Raw genomic sequence first — 21,727 nt, forward strand, 5'->3', positions numbered from 1 at the left:
TGCATTTGATGTGAGAAAGGAAGGGTCTGCCTTATAGGAATCACTCAGCCTGCAACTACCCCGGGATTTCCAAGCCTCCCTTTGCCAGCACTGGAAACCCATTTTGAGAAATTGGAGTTGGGGCCAGAAAGCATTCTATTCCCATCACAGGAATCTCTGTGGCTTCTATTTGCAACTCCAGAAGACGTGAAACTCTTAAAATGATTTTTTCCAGGGTTGGAAGGAACACAATGATGTCTTTGGCGAAACAGTGCCAGTCTACTGCACAGTTCAATCCTGAGCTAAGTGAAGGGGGAAAAGGCCGAGGCACTAATCTGGCATAACTGGCAGTCCCCGGTGGGGTAAGGAGGACAGATGAGAAGGGTAGGAGAGGATGGGGGGCGCTGGGGGAACAGAGAAGGGATGGAAAGGCCTGCTTCTGAAGGCTTGCATCTAACAGAAAAGAAGGGAACCTCCCTGACTTACCATGCGGGACCCAGATAATTTTCATACTGGAAGCACAGTCTACAAAATGCTTCCCTCCAACCCATCCCCATAGGTACAATTTTACCAAATAAAATCATTCATACTCACATCCAAATTTGCCAATCTGAGCAAAATACAGTTAGTAACAAAGAAAGGCAATTTTCATATTTTATCATTCATCATAGAAAAAAAGCTTTAATATTTTTTAATTAAATACAGAAGAAAATTGTGTTGCCAGAGAGATTGTTTGCCTGCCTTTGAACAAATTAACAACACCTGTTTGCAAACAAAAGCATTTCCAGAATGGAGTCAAACCCTTTATTCTCTGTTCAGGACCCAGCCCATTCATGTCTTTTGTATACAGTATCTAACACATAGTAGGTGCTGAATAAGTATCTGCTGACTGAATAGGGTGCTCTTTCATCCCTATCCTTTATTTCCTGACCCTAAACTGGATCTTAATCCATGGGGAAGGAAAATATCCCCACCCATCCATTCCTAGCGTAGCCCTGTCTCTTTCAACAGTCTTTGACACATAACATTGGTTTAGAGACATATGCCTGAAGGGAAAACAGGGAGGGTTTCAGACAGAGAAAGAAATAAAGACAGGGCACAGAGACTAGGCAGAAACAAAAAGATCTAAGAGAGAGAGAGAAACAGAAACACAGGTGCAGAGATGGAACAACTGCGGGAGATTGGGACAGAAAAACCAAGTCAGAGAGACTCAAAACGCACACCGTTGGAGATAAAGAGATAAAAGGATTGGGCCAGAATTATCATCTTGAAGTTTCTACTCAGCTTTAATGTTTTCTGATAGAGAAAATGGCAGAGAGAGGGGAAGACAAGACCTGAGCAGGAGGATACAGAGACAAACGAAGTTAGTAGAGGCAGAGGCAGACAGCCAGGCGTGCCTGGCCGGGAAGCCCCGTCCTACCCAGGCCTCACACCCATGGGGCTGGGCTCCCATGCCCACTCTCGGCTCCTACCCAAGTCCAGCCACCCTCTTCCCCCACCCCCCCCCACCTAAAGATCTACAAACCACTCAGCAAGTCAAATCCTCTCTCCCCAATATACTCCGTGAAGCATTCTCGCTGCTCCAGCCCGCACTCAGCTCTTCCCCTCTCAGCTCCTAAAGCCACACACACATACCCCCACCACAGGTCAGGGCTGTTTTCGAGTTTGCCCCTGGCTGCTATGAGAACATCTTGACTCCTGCAAAACAACTGTGTGCTTGTCAGGGCTCCAGTCCCTGCCTCCTATATTCCAGTATTCTTCATGACACCAGCCCAATGTCCGGTCTTCCTGAGCGCTCAGTGAATACTCCGGGCCTGACTGGCCCTAAAGTGCACGCGGGGACCGTGGCCGTCCCCTGGTCATTTTCGGCAGCCGGGCCACGCTGAGGCCATCTCCTGGGCTCCTGCGCCCTCTGCCGGCCAGGGGGGGACCCGCACGCGGGACAGATCGCGGCCCGAAGGGCGCGCCTGCTGCTGAGAGGCTGGCGAGGACGCTCCGGCTTCGCGGGCAGCCCCGGGCACCGTCCGAGGGTTCTGGGAAGGGTGGTGGGCACAGCCAGGCACAGCTGCTGTGTTCCTCATAGGCGTGGGGGAACAACCCCTCTCGCCCCCACACCTCCTCCAGCCCTGCAAGCTGGGCGCTCAGAGCTTCTCGTCCAGCTCCAAGCCCTGGTTATACCAGGCGCCCCCGCGCTCGGAGCCTGGGCTGCCGCCGTGGGTCCCGCTCAGGTAGTTCTGGATGGCGGAGGCGCAGTCTAGCCGCTCCATGACGGTCATGAGGTAGTGCAGCTCCTGCAGGCTGCCGTTCTGCTCCTCAAACAACTCCAGGATGGCCGCTGCGGGGCTGCGCTGGCAGGACAGGAACCTGGCCGGAGGCAGGGGAGGAGGAGAAGAGGGAAGGAGCAGGGAGGGGCTCCTTCCCTGCTGCAGGCTCCCTCGGCTGCGCAGCACGAGGTCCATCCCTCCCCCACCCTGTAGCTTTTGTCCTCGTCCTGCTCTTGCTTGCCTTTCAGGGGACAGGGGGTGGGAAGCCCCAGGCCCTTGAAACTTGAGATTGTCCTCGCCTGGAGGCTAACTCTCTGAGCCCTACTCTTCTCTAGGCTTCAGTTGCCTCTCATTAAACTGAAGGCTTAGATAAGAGGACCTCTAAGTTTGCTCCAGCTCTGATGTTCTGTAATTGCCTTCTCTGCCTCTCCCACTCCAAATACAGCCCTAGCCTCCCCCTAGTCTCCTAACTCCCTCCTTCCTCTCTCCTAGGCCACAACATCCTGCTCACTACTAAGGAAACAGTTGCCATAAACCATGGCTTTTTATCACGATCCTCCCGTCCACAAAAACCTTCCAGAGTCTCTCACTTCCTAACCAGTCCATGCTCCATGAGCCTTTCCGGCTCATCCAGCACCTGGCCTTGCCCTGTCTTCATGCTTTCTCTCCTTTCTCTCATCCTGAACCTCCTTAGCTCAGGCCTCTCCCTTTCTCGTCTTGCAAACACTACACCCACAGCCACCTCTGCTGCTCCCCAAAACAGAATAGCTGATCTCCTCCATCACTTCCTCCCTGAAGCCTTTTCTAGTTCACCCCTCCCAGGTGGAAGAGACCATTCTGCACCCCTCAATTCAGACTTCTGGTCATAACGCCCACAGTTCATTATTATTCTTGCTTCAGCTGTTTTCTGTCTCTCTTCGATGTGTTATACAATACTGGATTCTTACAGGAAGGCACAAGGAACACTTGCCTTTATTTTTCAAGCTCTCTGAACCCCTTACTAGTGTGTGCGCTCCTAGGCGCTGGGACCATGCCTCATTCCTTTTGTATCACAGTGCTTAGTACAGTTTCCAGGGCATAATAGGTACTTGATAAATGCTTAAATGAATGATTTAAAAATCCACCCTGTAGTTGGAGACCAGCCTGGCCAACCTGATGAAACCCCGTTTCTACTAAAAATACAAAAATTAGCTGGACGTGGTGGCACATGCCTGTAATCCCAGCTACTTGGGAGGCTGAGGCAGGAGAGTTACTTGAACCCGGGAGGCGGAGGTTGCAGTGAGCCAAGATTGTGCCATTGCACTCCAGCCTGGGCAACAGAGCAAGACTCCATCTCAAATAATAATAATAAATAAAAATCCACCCTGTTTTCAGGGTCCAGCTGTAGCCCCATCACCTGGATAAAGTCTTCCCTGACTGCTGCACTCATAGTGTAGTTTCTGGAGCTTAGCTCGGTATTCTACTGCTTTCTGAGTTCCTTGACAGGGATCATGACTGCACTGTCACCATTATTGCTAACATTTATTGAATTAACAAGTGTCAGGCACCCCGCTACATACTTTACACACATTATCCTATAATCTGTCTTTCTCCTCCTCAGGGCATAGCATGGCAAGCACTCAACATATACCAAATAACTTCCATGTTAATGGATTCACTGTTAAATGTTAACTGAGCACCTACTATGCACCAGGCATCATTCTAGGTACTGATGATACAGTGATTAATAGAGTTGCCCTTTTATGGGAAATAGGATGGAGAGTAGCCATTCTCTGACTTTTAAGTCACTCCCTTGCCTGTGATCCAGTCTCCAGAGTGTCCTGAGGACCCCCGCCCCAGCCCACCCTCCTCTACCATCCACAGACATCACCCCTCTTCCTACCGGATCTTCATGCCGCAAAGCCCCAGGTGAGAGGCTAGTCTGCGCCAGTCATTGCCTGTGATGCTGTTTGGCTCCAACAACATCTGCAGCTGCTCAAAGAGCTCTGGGGGCAGTCTGAGGCAGGGAAAAGGTGTTCTTGGAAGAAAGGGACAAACAGACCCACTCTGGTTCTCCCATATACACTGTAAATGCTGTAGTCACCCTGTGGATGCCAGGGTAGGAACCCAACATCCCCCAGGCAACAGCCCAAGCAACCCCCATCTCACCTATTGCATGGGGGCGGCTGGGAGACAGGGGGCGGCGCTGCCCAGGATTCCTCCTCTGATGCCTGGAATCTGAGGATTTCCATATACTTGGTCTCCAAGCCCTGAGTCAACACAGGGCAGGGAACACACTTAGGGGTCACAAGGCATCCCCTTGAGTAAGAAGCTGGAGTCCTACCTCCATTCCTCATGTCTCTCCTTCAGTCTGTCACTCTGAGCTACCTTACCAGGAGATACAACCCCCCTCCACCCAGCACCCTCTACCCGCTGTCTCCCTGACTTCAGAACCCCACCTTCAGCCTTATGTTTGCCCACTGAGCTCTTTGGGAACTGGGACATGAAGACCAAACAGGATGCATCCTGAGCCACCAGTGGAAATCCTGGGAGGGGCCATGGTGCAGTGGGAGGTCATCCAACCATAGAGACACTGATCTCAGCCATATGTTTCCCTTCCTCCATTCCAACTTTCCCTGCCTCTTCTCCAAGTGACAACAGGGTATCTGCCTGCCCTCCAATAAGGTGCCACTATGGTTCCCCAAAGACTCTCAACTCTGATTTCTTCGCATCTTCCCTTGGTGCAGCAGGAGAGGAGAGATACCTAACTCCCATCTCGCCTACTCAAGACCTTTTTCCTGGCCACTTCCCACACTGAAAATACAAAACATCGTCTCTCAAATCCCACAATGAAGATATAAAACATCATCTCTCAAATGTAGACAATCAACCTAGAAAGAAACCGTATCAACTTGATGCCCCAGTTCTCTGAGTTGGGAGAAAGGGTTAAACTAGGGTTTGGTTCTTTTAGCCTCCCGCTGGATTCATCCACCGACAGACAAGGAGAGTCAGGGATGAGGGTAACTTGGAGGCCAGATGATCTGAGGCCCTCAAAGAGCTGGTATAGGGTCTCTATGGAAAATGCCATCTTTACCTATGTGATTAAGACCATAATTACTGGACACCATACCCTGCGCCCACTTTGCCTAGGAGTCCCCCCAGGCCCTGCCCTTCCTCTGCCCCTCAGCTCCAACTCACATCCTGGAAGGTGTGCATGGTGACAATGATCTCATTGGTTAGTGCTGAACAGTCTTCATTCTCATTGGCTATAAAGAGAAGGTGCGAGCATGGCCAGTGAGTGAGGAAATGGCCTGGGGTAAGAGGAGGAGAAGGTAAAGGACTCTATAGTAAGACTTGGAAAATCTGAAGAAGCTGGGGTCCAACACTCCATTTTTCTCTCGCAAAGATCTGTGTGGCTCCTGGCCTTTCAGGGAAAGTCTGTGTGCATGGCTGCATGAGGGTCTGCAGAGCTCCAGGGTTACTGGGAGGGGAGAAGAGGAGACGGGAGGGGAAAAGAGAGGGGAGGAGGTACACACAGGGCTCCCGGACTACCTGCTTTTCTCCGGAAGCAGAAGGAGCGGAATGGGCACTTTCCATGCCAGATGTGGAGATGGGGAACCAGCTGGCAACTGCTATCATCCACATTCTCCCAACCTGGCGAGTAGGCAGAGAGGAGAGGGCCTCAGAGAGTGGGGCCCTCCACAAGTATTGAAGAGGGCTGTGGGGAGGCACGAGGACAGAACAAAGGCAGGAGGGTCTCAAGGGGATGGGAATCCCCAGAGCCTGGGCAGGGACCCCAAGAGGGCCCTTGCACTGTAAAAGCCTTCCATCCCTTCCTGCTTCTGTGGGGTATAACCCCTCTCCTTCCCGCCTCCCACGTGGCAGCACCCTGTCCTAGGAGTGAGTGGCAAGGGCTCAGTAGACAGCAGAGTGGTCAAAGTCATGGGGGCTCCATGAGGCTACTGCTGGCCCAGAGGTCACAAAGAGACTTGGGGCCTGGTGCGGTGGCTCACACCTGTAATCCCAACACTTTGGGAGACCGAGACGGGCAGATTACTTGAGGTCAGGAGTTCGAGACAGCCTGGACAACATGATGAAACCCCGTCTCTACTAAAAATACAAAAAAATTAGCCAGCTGTAGTGGTGTGCGCCTGTAATTGCAGCTACTCAGGAGACTGGGGCAGGAGAATAACTTGAGCCCAGGAGGCGGAGGTTGCTGTGAGCCGAGATCATGTCACTGCACTCCAGCCTGGGCAACAGAGCAAAACTCCGACTCAGGGAAAAAAAAAAATAAAGAGACTTGGGGTCCCCAGATCTCCAGATGTCCAGGGGAGCCCCAGAACCCTTCATTCCTGTGGGGCTCCTAATCATCCTTTCCCACAGGCCACTGCCTCCCTCACCCTCTGAGATGTACTTGAGCTTCAGGCACTGGTCACCCCTGGCCCCATTGAAGTCGAAGAGCTGGCAGGGCCCACGCAGGCGCCCACCATGGGGCTGCTCGTTGGTCAGTGCCCACTGCAGAGCACAGGGCGTGTTGTTGAGGAAGTAGATACGCAGCTGCAGGTGGGACTGTCCTGGTGCCAGCGGTGAGCAGAATACGGCCAGCTGCAGCCATTTGCGGGCTTCGCGCCCCACAGGTGCCTCCATCACACAGGTGTAGAGGCTGCAGAGGGAGCCATTGGCAGGCACTCATGTGCAGGGAAGGCTAAGACACCAGCACACTGCCACCAGCCTCCTGCCACCTGAGGGGCCTCTGTGGGGCCTTCAGGGAGGTTCGGAGAGCACTCGAGGGGAGCACTTAGGGAGGAACTGGTGCGGGGGGATGAAAAGTGAGTACATCATGGTGACTGGTGACTGAATGGGGAGGAGAGCTGGCAGGGGAAAGAGGGGAAGTGGGCTCAGGGTGACCATGCTTGGGAGGGCACCTGCACATGGCTCTACTCCTGTCAATGGCTAGGAAGGAGGCTGGGAGGCAGAGGACCTAAGACTCTAGAAAGACAAAGAGATGAAGGACAAAGATGGAATGGAGTCTTAGAGAACTGGCACTAAGTTTGGGGACAGTCCTGAAAGAGGCACACAGTAGAGAGAGATAATTTGAGAGATAGAGAGAGGTGGAGAAGGACAGGTCCCTTCTAGGTGGAGAGACAGGGCTGAGTCAGACACTTCCAGACAGACAGATACAGCGGTGGGATTTGCAGTCCTGGATATGATTAGTGTGAGAAAAACTGCTACAGACATTAGGACAGAGGGGCCAGAAAGGGTCACCAGGGTATAAAGGATTTGCAGACCATCTACTATACAGAGAGCTGAAGATAAGGCAGACAGAGAAAGTGGGCAGGAAAGACAGTCCCCAGAGAGATGGGTGTGGGAAGACAGGCCAATGGCATGTGCCTACCTGAAGTGGGAGAGGTGGATGCGACACTCATCCCGGGAGGCGTGGGCCCCCGGCTGCCCCAGGGGCCTCCATACCTTGGCATCGAGCAGGGCAGTGTTGCTGCTGTAGGTACGAGCATGGCTGGGCTGCTGGGCACAGTGTTTAAACGTGAGAGTACAAGGCTTCAGGAAGGAGGCCCCATGGGGGCCACATGCCACCACAGGGCTTACCAGCCCCTGGGCTCGGGACAGTGATGGGGCGTCCGAAAGGTCCCACACCAGGATCAAAGACACCCGCTCCTGGCGGCCCACAGTCACAGCACCTGGGGAGGACAGGGAGAGATGAGATGGGCCTGGTAGGCAGGCACACCCCTGCCCCTGAAAGAGGCCAGGCCAGAGAGAAAGGAGGTGGGGCAGGAGCCCAGGAGAGACGTCCCCAGCAGGGCACACAGGGCGGTGGTATGAACAAGAGTAAGATGACTGTGGAGCTGACTTGTAGTGTAACCCTAAGCAAGACACTCCCCTTTCCACCCAGGCTTTTGCTAGCCCATAGTGTGCCTAGTATGAATTTGTAAATGGTGCTCTTGCCTCCCTTTACTGGAGAATTGTCACAGCATACTGATTCATTAGAACAAGGCACTTTACTTCCACCTGCCAGGAAGTTGTCCTAAAAGATATGTAATATGTCCATCCCTGAAGTCAATAAAACTATACTCACAATACAACAATTATCAGAAGTAAAAAGTGTCTATGAACATTGCTCCCTCAGATGTGGTGACCTAATGTACAGTCTGAGCAACTGTATGTGGAGAAGAGAGCCAGGAGCTGTTACCTGGTGGGATAAGCAAGGAGATGCCTGCATCCTGGAGCATCAGGCAGCCGCCGCGGTGATCCACCTCTCGAGCCGAAAACACCAACAGCTTGTGCATCAACTGGCGGACCATGGTCTGGCCTTGAGTGGGTGTGTGCAGCTCCTGATAGAAGGCAGCCATCTCTGGCAGTGTGGCTGGCAGGTGCTGCCTTGAGACCTCATTTTCTGGTGGAGGGGTAGGCTGGGACACTGGTTCCTCTTGACCATTCGGCATCCAGCAGGCCCCCAGTAGCCTTCTAGGGCAGTGCCATCGAAGGCACTGGGCCAGAAGGAGGACACTTGCCACTGGGACCCCCACCAGCAGTAGGAACTGGGAGGGTTGGAATGAACTCTCCTGGAAGCACATTAGCCCGGTCACTCAATGCTGCTGGCTCTCCTTCACCCCTGTGCCAGCCAAAGCCAAAGGCCTGGTAGGGAAGAAGGGGTCAGTGTCAGGGTAAGCCCTTTTAAGTTGTGGAGGTCAAGGCTTGACTTCCACATAGTTGCAAGTTGTCTTCATTCCATCGCACCCTGCACACTTTAGTCACACCAATTCTTTTAACCTGTCTCTCTTACTCGAGAACCTACCCTGGCTCTCTGTGAACTGCTCTGAAGCAGAGTGAGCTTGGGTTTACAGTTAGAGAACATGAGTTCAAATGCCACCTTGGTCACTATGGCTGGGTAAGTTTTATCATATTGATGTAAGGCAGGACAGTCCCAAAACTGGGGCTTGGCCTGGGAGGGTTTGTGGCTTCACCTAGGAAAGAATTCAAGGGTGAGTCAGTGGTGTTAGACAGCAACTTTCCCTGAAGTGGCAGCATATAGCAGCAGCAGAGGTATGCTCCTTGCAGAGCAGGGCTAACCCTAGGTAGTGTGCCCAGGGTAGCAGCTTGGGGGCATTTCTGCCATCATATTTATGTCCACTTTTAACTACATGCAATAAGGGGCGGGTTATTCAGAAATTTCTAGAAAAAGGGATGGTAGCTTTGGGTCACTGCCATGGAAAGGGGCAGTAACTTCCAGGCATTGCCATGGCAGTGGTAAACTGTCATGGCACTGGTGGGCATGTCTTATGGAGAGGTGCTTTTGGTGCCTCTTCCCTGTTTCAGCCAGTTTTCCATCTGGCCTGGAATCAATTTCCTCCTCCTGCCTCAATATTGCTTAATGTACCTCAGTTTCCTCATCTGTCCAAATATCTACCTTGATCTACAAATGCTGATACAAAAAAATCTATAAGTGGAAAAAGCAAGTCGCAGAGAGATAAAATATTCTGAGCTCATTAATGTGAAAAACAAAACTGCATATAAATATGTATTTATGGGTTATATATGTAAATATAAAGGTATAGAGAAAGGTCTGGGGCAGTGGTGTACAATAAAAATATAATGTGAACTACACATGTAATTTTAAATTTCCTGATGGCCACATTAAAAAGAACAGGAGAAATTAATACATTTTATTTAACCCAATATATTCAAAATGTTATTTCAACAGGCAATCAATATAAAATTATGAGATATTTTTACTTTCTTCTTTCATACCCAGTCTTTGAAATCCATGTGTAACTTATATGAATAGAACAGCTGACTTGGGACTGGCTGTATTTCAAGTGCCCAGTAGCCACGTGTACTAATGAGTCTGGTCTTAGACTGTGCAGGTCTGGAAGGACACACCCCCAAACTATTCCCATGAGTCATGACAAATTGAGAAGGTGGAAGGTGTGAACAAAAACTTTGTATTTTTAAAAATCCTTTTCTCTGTACTTTGAATTTTTCACATCAAGCATGTAGTTTGTATTACCTTTGCAATTCTTTTCTGAAGCTATTAAAAGTGGGGAAAAAGTGCCTCTTTGGGTAATGATGAGGATGGCATAAGGTCATGTGAAAAGTATTTGTAGATGAGAAAGCACTGTCCAAATGTATGTGTTTCTTTATGCCCCTCCTTCCGCCAGAAAGGCCTGAAGGTAGCTCACAGGGACAGGTGACATACAGGAGTAACAAAAGCTAAAACTGGAAGCAAAAAAAAAAAAAAGAAAAAGAAGAAAAACAAAGATGCGAGCCTACAGTGAAGCTTGAATGAGGCAGGGCAAAAGCAAACACTCACCTCCTGCTCACCTGGCTACCCAGCCAGGCCACAGGCTGAGACTTCCCAGAAGCTCTTCCTGAGGCCCTCCAGAACCCACCTCCACCTCCTCCTACTTCCCCTCTTCCAGGCCCTACAATTTCCAACACCCCTGCCCTGCAGCGTGCCCAGGCTCCCCACACCTGCTTAATTCTAGCCTCTGGCTTTTGCTCATGCTGTTTTCTGTTTCTCCACTCACTTGCTCTCCCCACTTGTTTCTTCTCCCTATGTGGACCCTCCCATTCAATAGCGCCTCCCGCTGGCACACCAGCCTTTGACAGCCTCCAGCTTGCAAAATCTCTCTCCACAGTCATCCCACCATGCTGAGTCATTCTTGATTATGTGCTGTCATGTGTGATTTTCCCACTCAAACGAACATTTTCTAAGCACTGGCTGTGTATCGGACACTGTGGGAAGTTCAATTCTGCCAAAGATGACGTCTTATTCCGCTCTCAAGAAGCTTCTGCAGGAATGGAATTCATTGGCTTGGTAGCTGAGTTCTGTGAGGCACAATGTCCTCCTTCAGAGCCCTGGGAGGCCCCTCTGGATAACTCACTAGAGACTGCAATGGAAGAGCTTCCAGTGTCCAGTCCTCCCTGTGCCCTTCACTCACACTACCCACCTGGAACTGAGGCTTGGCCCACCTTCTTCCTTCCATCCCCAGGACCATGAAAACTAAAGCCCCTTCCTAGTGCCTCTTAGACTGGGGAAGAACCTCCACCGTATCCTCAGGATTGAAGACTGGGGCAGTACCTGTTTCCTCCATGTCCTCACTGAAAGCATGAATAAGAAGCAGGGGATTGGCATTGTTCTCTTTGCCTAAAGAGCCAACCCAACAGACAACGCACTAGCCTTTTTCAACCAGGCCTCTTAGAGGGCACACAGGTGAACCAGGTAAATTGGCAGTGCCCCAAAGCTGATGAGAAGGGGGTTGGAGCAGCAAGCTACCCTTGATGTCCCATTATTCCTTTTGGTTCTTTCACATTAGTAATAATTATAATTCCAACTGTAATAACAATAGCTAACATTGGCAGAGCTTTACTCCATGCCACTGTGTTAAAGCTCTCTCCACGGCTTGTCTCATCTCATCCTCACAGGAGCCTTAGGAGCGAGGTGTTATTTTTATCCCCATTTCACAGATAAGGAATCCGAGCTTTCTCCCCACAGTGAGGATGGACAGGGAATTACTAAACAACTGAAGACAGGCAGGAAGGAGGAGCGAAGATGAACACCCTTCCAGAGAAACCCCCTTTCTCTCTCCACCCCTTCTTTTTCCCCAAGTATCTTCCTTTCCTTCTCCAGAAGAAATAAAGTTGGAAGAGAAAGAAGCAAAAGTGAAGGAAAAACAAATAGAAGGACCTAAAGATACATCCTCAGTTCTGTGGTAATACCCACCCCATCACACCACATCCCCATCCACCAAGGCACCAGTGGCAGGGGATGGAATAGCTAAAGGGATGAAAGGAGGGACCCCACCTCGGTTACACAGCAGTAACCTTCCTGGGGCCACCAAAGACCAGAGTCCAGATCCCCAGTGAGGTGCACCTCATTGGGTGGTGCAGCAGATGGCTCAACCTCTGACCCTGGAGAAGTTGGCACGCACCACTCCCAAAGCCCCACTGGGCCTCTCATAGGAGCTCCCTCCTTTACCTGGCCTGAAGCAGGATAACTCCTCCTGGGCCAGCCCCAGGTCTCCCAGGCTGACAGCTCTTCCAGGCTGCCCTGGCCCTCACTCCATCCTCCCTGTGGCCCCAGAATGGGGAAAGGTCCCGAGTCTGGTTGAATGGCATCTATAGCACTGCAGCCATTTGAGTGTGACTTGGAGCTTCCCAACCCCATGCTGGACTCCTCATTACCCACTCCTCCAGTTTGTCTTGCCCCAGACCCCAGATCACCCTGGATAGCGGGTCCCCGAAACAAGAGTTCTTTAGAATGCTGCCATCACCTGTCCCTAAGCAGTTGCATCCTCCAGCACAAAGATCCAAACTCCTGCTGCAAAGTTCTGCTCATACCCTTTAAGAAAACTCTCAACCCTTCCTCCACTTCACTGGTTCTCCCTGTGCCTCCCCAATGCCTGATAGATGTCCAGTTACTGCAGAACATAACAAGTACTGGGATGGATGGTCCCAACACAAGTCATGAACAGCATTTGTTAGTATAGTAGACATTTCCGTAGGACACAGATCATCCCAGTGGTCCTCATACCCATTGGCCAAGTCCCATTTTCCTCCCCTCCTCCAGCAGAGGGTCCCTACACTCCAGCAGGCAGGCTGAGCTGGCCTGGCTCCTCCCTGGAGCCCCAGGTAACCCCATCGCAATGCCCATCCCCTCTCCAGCTGCCCCAAGGGGGTGCTCACCGTACCGTCTAGGTGCTCTTAGAGGCTGCTGGCTGGTCCAATTCCTTCTCTGAGAAACGGATCAGCCAGACCCAGTCGACAGGCCAGCAGACAACTGGAGGTGGGCGGGGAATCCAGGCAGGAGTGGCCTGGCATTTCCTGGCAGAGTCCTGCCTCCCAGCTGCCCTAAAGAGGGGTGAGGGAGAATGTCCCTCTCTATTGGCAAAGTCCAGCCCAGGTAAGGGAGTAGCTGAGGATCCCAGAAGTCAGTGAACTTGCCAGTCTAGGTTTGCAAGGAAGGAGGGAGGGAGTGAGACAACCTGGGTGTAGGTGCTGCACCTTGAAACTCCTCCCTACAGTGCCCTCTGCTGGTGAGTGGCTGTCCCCAGCCAGAGGCTATTATTAAATTAAAATGGCAGACAGGAGGAGGAGGGAACCATCTGAGTTTCTGAAACTATAATGTGCACCGCAGTCACCTGGGAGATCTTGTTAAAATGAAGGTTCTGAATCTGTCGGTCTAGTGTGGGGCCTGAGATTCTGCAGCTCAAAGAAGCTCCCAGCTGATGCCAATGCAACCGGTCCAGGGAGCTTAGAGAGCATCTAGTTCCACCCGCTCCCTGCACAGAGAAGACAATGGAGGCACTGAGAGGATAAATGACTCACCAGTTGCTGGTGTACCTGAGATGTACCCATATCTGTTCCTTACACCAGGTGCTTTCTACTTCCCCCACCCAAAGTTGGCAGAAACACTACCGCTTGGGAGACGGCTGAACTTTGGGGCCATTTGCCATTCTGAGTTCTTAGAAACTCTATCTAGGAGCGATGGCACTACAGAATGAAAACTCCTTGTGGACAGGAACTTTTCCCATGTTTTCTGCTGTCTCCTCAGCTCCTGGTACAGCCTGATAGATAGAAGGTGTTCAATAAAGATGTCTTGAATGAATGAGTGAAGAAGTTGAGAGGGAAGAGGATGCATTTTGGATCCAAGTGACCGACACTGAGCCCAGGTGAGCCACACGTTGGCTATGTAATATTGGGCAAGCTACTTAAGTCCTCTGAGCCTCAATTCTCTTGTCTGTCAAATGCAGATAAGAATATCTACCTTGTGTGAGATAATAATTGTTATTATTGAGCTAATAAATGTAAAATGCCCACCAATGAATGGATGGTAAATAGATGGTAACTGTTATCACCGGGGTCTGGCCTCCTGCAGTTGAGGAGGCTGTGGTGAACGCCCCCAGGCCACTAGTTATCATCTCCCATAGAAAATAAGTAACTTCCTCTGCTTTTGTCTCAGTTAATAATTCTCTAGCCTCTTGTCTCTGACTGCAATCCCCTCCCCTCTGCTTCCTTCCCTGGTGGAGGTGAGAGGGTGGAATAAACCTCCCACAGGAGCCCAGTACCCCAAAGTGCAGACATGTATCAAAGGAATGGGTAGAGAGCAGGCAACCTGGGAAGCAGACCTCATGCCTAAAGACAAGCTAGGAAGGGTTGCTCAGAACTTTGAGAGGGAACGAAGGGAGTGGGGTAGGGGTGTTTGTCTTTAACAAAGCTCTGTTTGAGTCACACAGGAGGCTGGACTTTGCCAACAGATAGGGACACTCTTCCCTACCCCTCTTTAGGGAGGTTGGGAGGCAGGACTTTCTGCCAGGGCGCCAGGTCACTCCTCCCTGACTCCCCACCCACCTCCACTTGTCAGCTGCCTTCTCCTCTGAGTCATAAAGTCCTAGGGGTTTGTGAAAGATCTGTCGAGCTAGGGTTCTAAGCCAGGAAGGTCATGCCAACCAGGAGGCTATAACCAGGGGCTGTGTTCATGGATTATGAACTCACTTCCAAAGCTGGTGCTTGCCACTCTTGGGGACAATCCCAATTATAAGGAGGCTCCTGGAGAAATCTGAAGGCTCATACCACTCACTCCCATGGCCACAGAGCTGCTTCATGGGATGCAGAGACCACAGGCATCAATAGCATTATAACTGGGGGCTGGGCTGTCACAGTAGGGCCAGGTCTCTCAGTGTCAAACCCTTACCACAAACTCTCAAACATTCCATCAAGGGGTAGCCTCCAGAGGCCAGGCACCAAGGAGGGTCTAGTAGGCCGGGGGGGCTCCTCCTGAGAGGAATTCTTTGGGGCCATGAAACAGCAACTTGGACTTCCCAGCCAGTGTCACCACCGTTCTCATCTGAGAAAAGCAGACCAGCTGGGAGCACCACTCCACCCTCCTCCCAGCCCCACCCTCTTCCCAGCCCCACCCTCCTCTGCCTTCCACACATCATATGTCATCAGGCCCCCCACCAGGAAGGTGTGCTGCCAGAGGTAAGGGGAGCAAAGGCCTGGGAACGAGGAGGTACTGGGAGAGGCAGGTGTCAGGAGAAAAGAGGATGGGGGCAAGGAGGGGCAGGAAGGGGGCCTCCACCACTGGACAGAAATGTAGAAAAACAGGAAGGCAGAAGATGAGCAAGTGGACAGTGAGGAGCAGAGAAAGACAAGTAGAAATATGCACAGGTGGGCACGCTGCTCAGCTGTGTCCCAGATCCTCCAGGACCAGTGTCCTTGACCCATGACAGAAAAGGATGGATTAGGGCCGGGCACAGTGGCTCACGCCTGTAATCCCAGCACTTTGGGAGTCCAAAGTGGGTAGATCACCTGAGGTCAGGAGTTCAAGACCAGCCTGACCAACACGGCAAAACCCCGTCTCTACTAAAAATACAAAATTAGCCAGGCATGGTGATGCACGCCTGTAATCCCAGCTACTAGGGAGGCTGAGACAGGAGAATCATTTGAACTTGGGAGGTGGAGGTTGCAGTGAACCGAGATTGCACCATTGCACTCCAGCCTGGGCAACAAGAATGAAACTCTGTGTCAAAAGGGGCCTTGGTTGTAGGAAGGTCTGTACATTGTCCCACATGCAAATGACATGCAAAGCAACATGCCAATCAGCATGGCAGCTTTTTAATCAAAGACCAGGCAGTTGTTTCCTTGAAAAGTCAGGCCACAAGAAACCTGAACACTTGTGCTTACATCCTGACACTCTGGGAATGGAAAGATGGAGCAGGAAGCTCATCCCCCCTGGATCCAGGGGTAGAAGAGAGCTAAAGGTTCAGAAAAAGGAATCCACAGTGTCAACAGGCCAAGTTTGAATTTGGGCAGGAGATAAGCCTGGGTGTGCCCCATGAGTGTGCCAGTCTAATATGGTGAGATAAGCCTGGGACAGATGGGCTGCCGTATTTGTGACTAGAAAAGAGCCCCAGGAATCTCTGGCTCCTGCCTTCAGATTGTGATCTTTCCAGGTTGATAGATCAGCTTAGGTAGAACAGTTCTCAATGAGGGCCAGCTACACACCTGGCTAAGTGCTGCCCACTGTGGGAGGCAGAAAAGCTGGTCACCCGGGACCTTATCTCCAGGAGTCAGAAGCACTTGGAGGAAGGTCTTTCACTCAGAAGCAGTTACCAGTGCTGGGCAGTGTCCTCCAAGTGCCAGAGGAATGCTGTGGAGAAAAGAAGTCCATGGAAGCCAGGAGATGGGCAATGTGGGGCCTGGGGTTGGAGAGAGCTCAGAGGTACAGGACTGGAGCTGGGCCAGGGAGAGAGGAAGGACCTCCATGACTAGACCTCCTCTGAGGGGCTCAGGCCAGGAAATGAGTCAGGTTAGGAGGCAGAGACAGACGAGGAGCCGCAGGGGAAGGCTCATCACTAGCGTGTTCTCTGCTTCCCCAGATTTTGCCTCCTCAAGGTGAATGCAGCTTCAAGGGGCCATCTTTGTGCTCCTGCCCCACCTGGGGCCCATCCTGGTCTGGCTGTTCACTCGTGATCACATGGCTGGTTGGTGTGAGGGCCCGAGGATGCTGTCCTGGTGCCCACTCCACAAAGTCGTATTGCTTGTACAGACAGCCATCTACTCTGTCGTGGGGTGAGTACTTGTTTCTCACACATGGCCCTGGTACCCAGTGGGGTGGGAACAAGTCCCCTGTATCTGAATTACTCCCATATATTGGCCTCCAAAGGCAGGCACTTTGGCTTGCCTCTTATGGTGGGTCCTCCAGAAAGTAAGAAATCCTCTATGCCTTCCTGGGGTTCCAGTTAGCCCTTCTTCCACCCTCTCTAAGTCTCCCAGCCCCTCCCCAACCTCGCCGTGCCCAGCTCCTCCCACCAACTCCCTCCCTGGCCTTTAAATGATGGCTAGACCCATTCGCCCCCATTTCAGCCCACAAGGGTATCCGAGAGTCCTTATGCCAGAGAGCCTCCTCCATTCACCATGGAACTTCCCATTGAATGATTTTGCCACCATCTCTCCACAGCTATGCCTCCTACCTGGTGTGGAAGGCCCTGGGAGGGGGCTTGGGGTGGCCCCTGGCCCTGCCTCTCGGCCTCTATGCTGTTCAGCTCACCATCAGCTGGGCTGTCCTGGTTCTCTTTTTCACGGTCCACAACCCTGGTCTGGTAAGGCACACGGGGATCAGTAGCAGAAGTAATGTGGGAGAGGGTGAAACCACCTGGCCCCAGAAGCACATAATTTGGCAGAGCAATTGAGTGCAGGCAGGTAATGGATGGGCAGACTTCTCTGCACTTCCATAGTATGCACAGAGCCCCAGGGACTTAGCTTGTGGCTGGGCTGGGTACTGCAGAAAGGTGGAGGGGCTGGTTCTTGGGCAGCCAGCTGACCCCCGGCCCCTGTGCCCAGGCCCTGCTGCACCTGCTGCTGCTGTATGGGCTGGTGGTGAGCACAGCACTGATTTGGCATCCGATCAACAAACTGGCTGCCCTGCTACTGCTGCCCTACCTAGCCTGGCTCACCGTGACTTCAGCCCTCACCTACCACCTGTGGAGGGATAGCCTTTGTCCAGTGCACCAGCCTCAACCCACGGAGAAGAGCGACTGAGGCCCTAGGGCACGGGAGAGGAGGGACGGCCAGGGTGGGGAGGAAGAGTCTGCAAGCAGGGCTATGGAGCTAGGGTTCACCCCAATGAGGCCACGCTCCTGGGTTCCCTGGTGCCGTTTTTCCTTAGAAATCAAAGAAATGGGAAAGAGGGGGGAAAACGATTTCACACTTAAATAATAAAATCCTATTAGTAACTCTGAAGGTATGATGTGAAGTGTGTATTTGAATGCATAATATGATGCCTAGGGCGGCAGAGTGGGATGGAAGCTTCTGGACCTGTGTGTGAGTGTGTGTGCGTGAATGAATGTGTGAAGGCCCATGGGGGAGGGGTGGGCACACCAGCTCACCTCCACTCACATGCTTCCCCACCTGACATAAAGATTTAGCACTCAGATGTTTAATTGCCTGAAAAACAAAAGGCTTTTAAACTGACAAAAAAGCCAAAACAGAAAAATACACTTTATAAAAAGGGTACTAGGGGGCCAGACGCTGTGGCTCATGCCCGTAATCCCAGTACTTTGGGAGGCCAAGGCAGGTGGATCACGAGACCAGAAGTTCGAGACCAGCCTGGCCAACATGGTAAAACCCTGTCTCTAAAAACACAAAAATTAGCTGGGCACAGTGGTGCGCACCTGTAGTCCCAGCTACTCAGGAGGCTGAGGCAGGAGATTCACTTGAACCCGGGGAAGCGGAGGTTGCAGTGAGCCAATGCACTCCAGCCTGGGTGACAGAGTGAGATTCCATCTCAAAAAAAAGTGGGGGTACTAATTATACATGTTAAGGTTATATAGTATATATTATACATTAATTTATATATCAGATTTATGATGCAGTATCCCCTTATAACATATACTATGGTTGTATGATATATATGTGATGCATCTCTGATAAATAAGATTATGACCCTCTTTTTTGCTTTCATACATTCCTATGCTTTTCTTATTTTACATCAATTAATCACTATTAGAATAAGGCAAAGAACATTGAAAAAAAAGAGATTAAGCCTCAGAGTGCTGACAGGTGAATTCATAGGAGTTTCTTATTCAGCCTTCTATCTTGCTTCTCTTTTTCTAAACCTTCTTAGTGGCTTTTTAATTTTTGTCTCCTCCCTTCTCTGATTTTCTTCTGTCCTTGTTTCAAAGCCCTGATGGTGGCAAGGAGTGACTGCCCCTGAGTATGCCTCCTCAAATCTTAACAAGGTCAACTGGAAGACCCAGACTCCTTGCAGTAGGGGGTCTCCACCTGCTGCATGATGGGATCACCAGCACTGTTTAAAAATCCTCATCAGCCTCTCCAGGGAGGAGGCCTGAGCATCAACATTTTTAAAACGTCCCAAAACCTCCTCAGGTGCAGCCAAGGCTGAGAACCACAGCTGTTTGGAGCTTTTTAAAAAATGCATATTCCTCAGACCCCACTCAAGACCCATAAATGAGAATGTTGTGGGTGGGCTCTTGGCATCTTTAGATTTAAAACCTCCTGAGCACTCCTGTCAGCTGCTAGCTAGTTTGAGTGCTTTGGGCACAGATCATTTATCAGGACCCGTTTAGCCTTGACAATCTGAGGTTTCGTGAGCTGAGTTTTAGAGCTGAAACAAACTGTGTGCTCTCAGGTGAGAAGCCAGCAGGGCAGCATAATTTGAGAAGGGGAGTGGCTCTTTCCAGAGCTCACCCAAGAGAGGGAGTCTGCAGCCTCCCCTCCTCCACCAAGGGCATGCTCAGCCCAGTGGGTCAGGTCACAGGCACCCCAGGACACAGTGTCCCACCCACCTTTGTATCTCCAGCCCCACGGCAGGGCAGAGCACAGAGTAGGTGCTTGTACGTTTTTATTTGTTGATTAATTTAATGAATACATGAACACATTGTCATACTTCAAAAACAAATGCTGACCAGCACCCTCCCGCCACCCCTACCCCCACCCCTACTCTGGAACAACTGAAAAAAGAACGGAAAGGCTTAAATCATTTTGGAAACTCCTGGTTCTAATGTGCAACCAAACTGAGACCCGTTGCTGCAGGACACTGCTTCTCAAAATGTGCCCCCAGAGACCTCCTGAGACACTTGTTGGGACTCCAGACCCATGAAATCAGATCATCTTGGGGAGTGAGAGCAATAGGGCATGGTGATTTGCAGTTCTGTTCGTGGAGTCAGACCAACCTGGGGTTGGATACTGACTCTGTTCTCTCTTAACTGGTAACCTGGTGCAACTTTTAACTATAAATACTGATTGACAGAGGAGAGGCTAGGAACCCACAATACATGGGTTCTTACCCCAGCTCTACTACCATTGTGTGATCTTGGCAAGTGGGTACTCCAGACTTTATCTTCCATTACCATTACTATCATCTCATAATAATATATGCATTATAATATTTGCTACCAATTTTATTCATTACCAGCTAATTCTAGAAGTTAGGTGGAACCTCCATGAAGATGTATGATGCCTATGGTATTACTTTGACCTCCCCAAGGCAAGCTGGAACCACTAACCCATGCCTCTAGCTTTGGACTTAGCCCTAGAAGAAAGCTTAATTTGGGCAGTGTCCCAAGCCCTGGGCTGGCATGACTGCCTGATACAGCATGAGCCAAGCTAAAGAGATTTTTGGCCATGTGCAGAAACTCAGCATGAAAGGGCAGAATCCCAACTCCAAACTCTTATCCTCTGACTCCAGAGTTGTCCTTAAAATCCCCCTCTGCCCCAGTTCCTTGGTTCCTGGGTGAAGGGAGCCTCTAATCCCACAGTCTCCCAACCTTCCTGGGACTCTTGTCTTTCCCCTTACCCACTTCCCAGTTCAGAGCCCCGCCTAGTGGACACCTGCCTTTGGCCCTCTTGTTACTTAAGAGCTGTGCCTAGACTTGGAGCTGCCTCTTCTCTTTGCAAGTGTGTCCCAGGATTCCACCATTCAGATTGTGTGCACATTTTTGTTCTGAGGCAGTATTTTTCCATTTGCCTCTGATTTGGTGAGTCGGAGAGAGACAAGATCATAAGGCTCTGCAGATCTCCCATCCAGTGGCTGCAGAGGTACTAGGTAAAACAGCAGATCCAGGAGGTGTCATATCTCATTCTTTTGTATCCTAGTCCATCCTTTCCTCCTCTAAACCTTCACTCTTCCTTCACTCTTCCTCACTTTGCCAATTTCTGCAGAATGGAGACATAGAGGGGCTAGGTGAGATGGCAGACTAGTAGGTGTATGCCCAGTGGACAAAGGTTGGTCAGCTGGGCTAGGAACGGGGCAGAGTGCAGGATGTATTTATTCTGCACATCTCTGGCCCCTCCTACCTACAGGCAGGTAGAGCTGCTGCGTAGGAGAAGCCTGGAGGCCCCTGAATGTTGTCAGTCCTGGGCCAGGGCTCCAAAGTCTCTTTTCTTTTGTGAACGGCCACCATCTGCTCTCTCTCTTGGGGTTCCCCTGCACCCCAAGCCCAGTTTCAGAGTCTTCCCAGAGGTCCCCTTTCTTGTAGTTCCAGAACACAAGCACACAATCCTTTTAAGGATTTTACCGCTGATTCTCATCAGCAGCTCACAAAGTACTCAGTCCAAAGCCCAACTTTGCTGAGAACTTCCTCAGATCTCCACCTGCCTCTTCTATCCTCAGGTAGAGCCCACCAAAACATTTGCCCACCTCCCAGACTCCTTCTCCCCCCACCCCTACAAAGTCGAGGACACGCCATACATTTAGGCTCTTCTGATATGGAAGCCAGGGGAAGCTATCCCTGGTCATACCAGGGCCTCGGTCATATTCATCAGGGCCTCATTTATCCCTTTCCAGGGTCCCACGGCCCACACAGAGATTATCTGCTAAGAGAAGCACCAGAAAATCCCCCTAGCTCTTCCACTTGCACCTACTCCAACACATTTCTCATCTTAAGGGCGGAAATTCTCCTCTCAAAAGCTGACTGTAGTTTGTCACTTCCTCCCAGTAGGTTCTTTGGCCTTGCAAACACCCCTTC

The 21,727-nt window shown here is 51.1% G+C and overlaps 2 protein-coding genes across 2 annotated transcripts; one reads left to right on the plus strand and one right to left on the minus strand.

Annotated features, from left to right (window-relative positions):
• Positions 1–632: 632 nt before the first annotated feature.
• Positions 633–12,981, minus strand: UNC5CL (unc-5 family C-terminal like). Its single transcript, XM_007972683.3, has 9 exons — positions 12,929–12,981; positions 8,428–8,873; positions 7,618–7,918; positions 6,623–6,885; positions 5,775–5,876; positions 5,421–5,488; positions 4,392–4,492; positions 4,126–4,239; positions 633–2,343 (listed from the first exon to the last, which is right to left on the minus strand). Exons 2-9 carry the CDS (start codon positions 8,810–8,812, stop codon positions 2,121–2,123), a joined length of 1,557 nt encoding a protein of 518 aa, XP_007970874.3. The 5' UTR covers positions 8,813–8,873; positions 12,929–12,981; the 3' UTR covers positions 633–2,120.
• A 2,201-nt stretch (positions 12,982–15,182) lies between these two features.
• Positions 15,183–18,033, plus strand: TSPO2 (translocator protein 2). Its single transcript, XM_007972684.3, has 4 exons — positions 15,183–15,218; positions 16,619–16,811; positions 17,200–17,341; positions 17,583–18,033. The coding sequence occupies exons 2-4, from the start codon at positions 16,639–16,641 to the stop codon at positions 17,778–17,780; spliced, it is 513 nt and encodes a 170-aa protein (XP_007970875.1). The 5' UTR covers positions 15,183–15,218; positions 16,619–16,638; the 3' UTR covers positions 17,781–18,033.
• The last annotated feature ends 3,694 nt before the right edge of the window (positions 18,034–21,727 follow it).

The sequence above is a fragment of the Chlorocebus sabaeus genome, chromosome 17 (assembly GCF_047675955.1).
Source record: "Chlorocebus sabaeus isolate Y175 chromosome 17, mChlSab1.0.hap1, whole genome shotgun sequence".
In the NCBI taxonomy this organism is placed as follows: domain Eukaryota; kingdom Metazoa; phylum Chordata; class Mammalia; order Primates; family Cercopithecidae; genus Chlorocebus; species Chlorocebus sabaeus.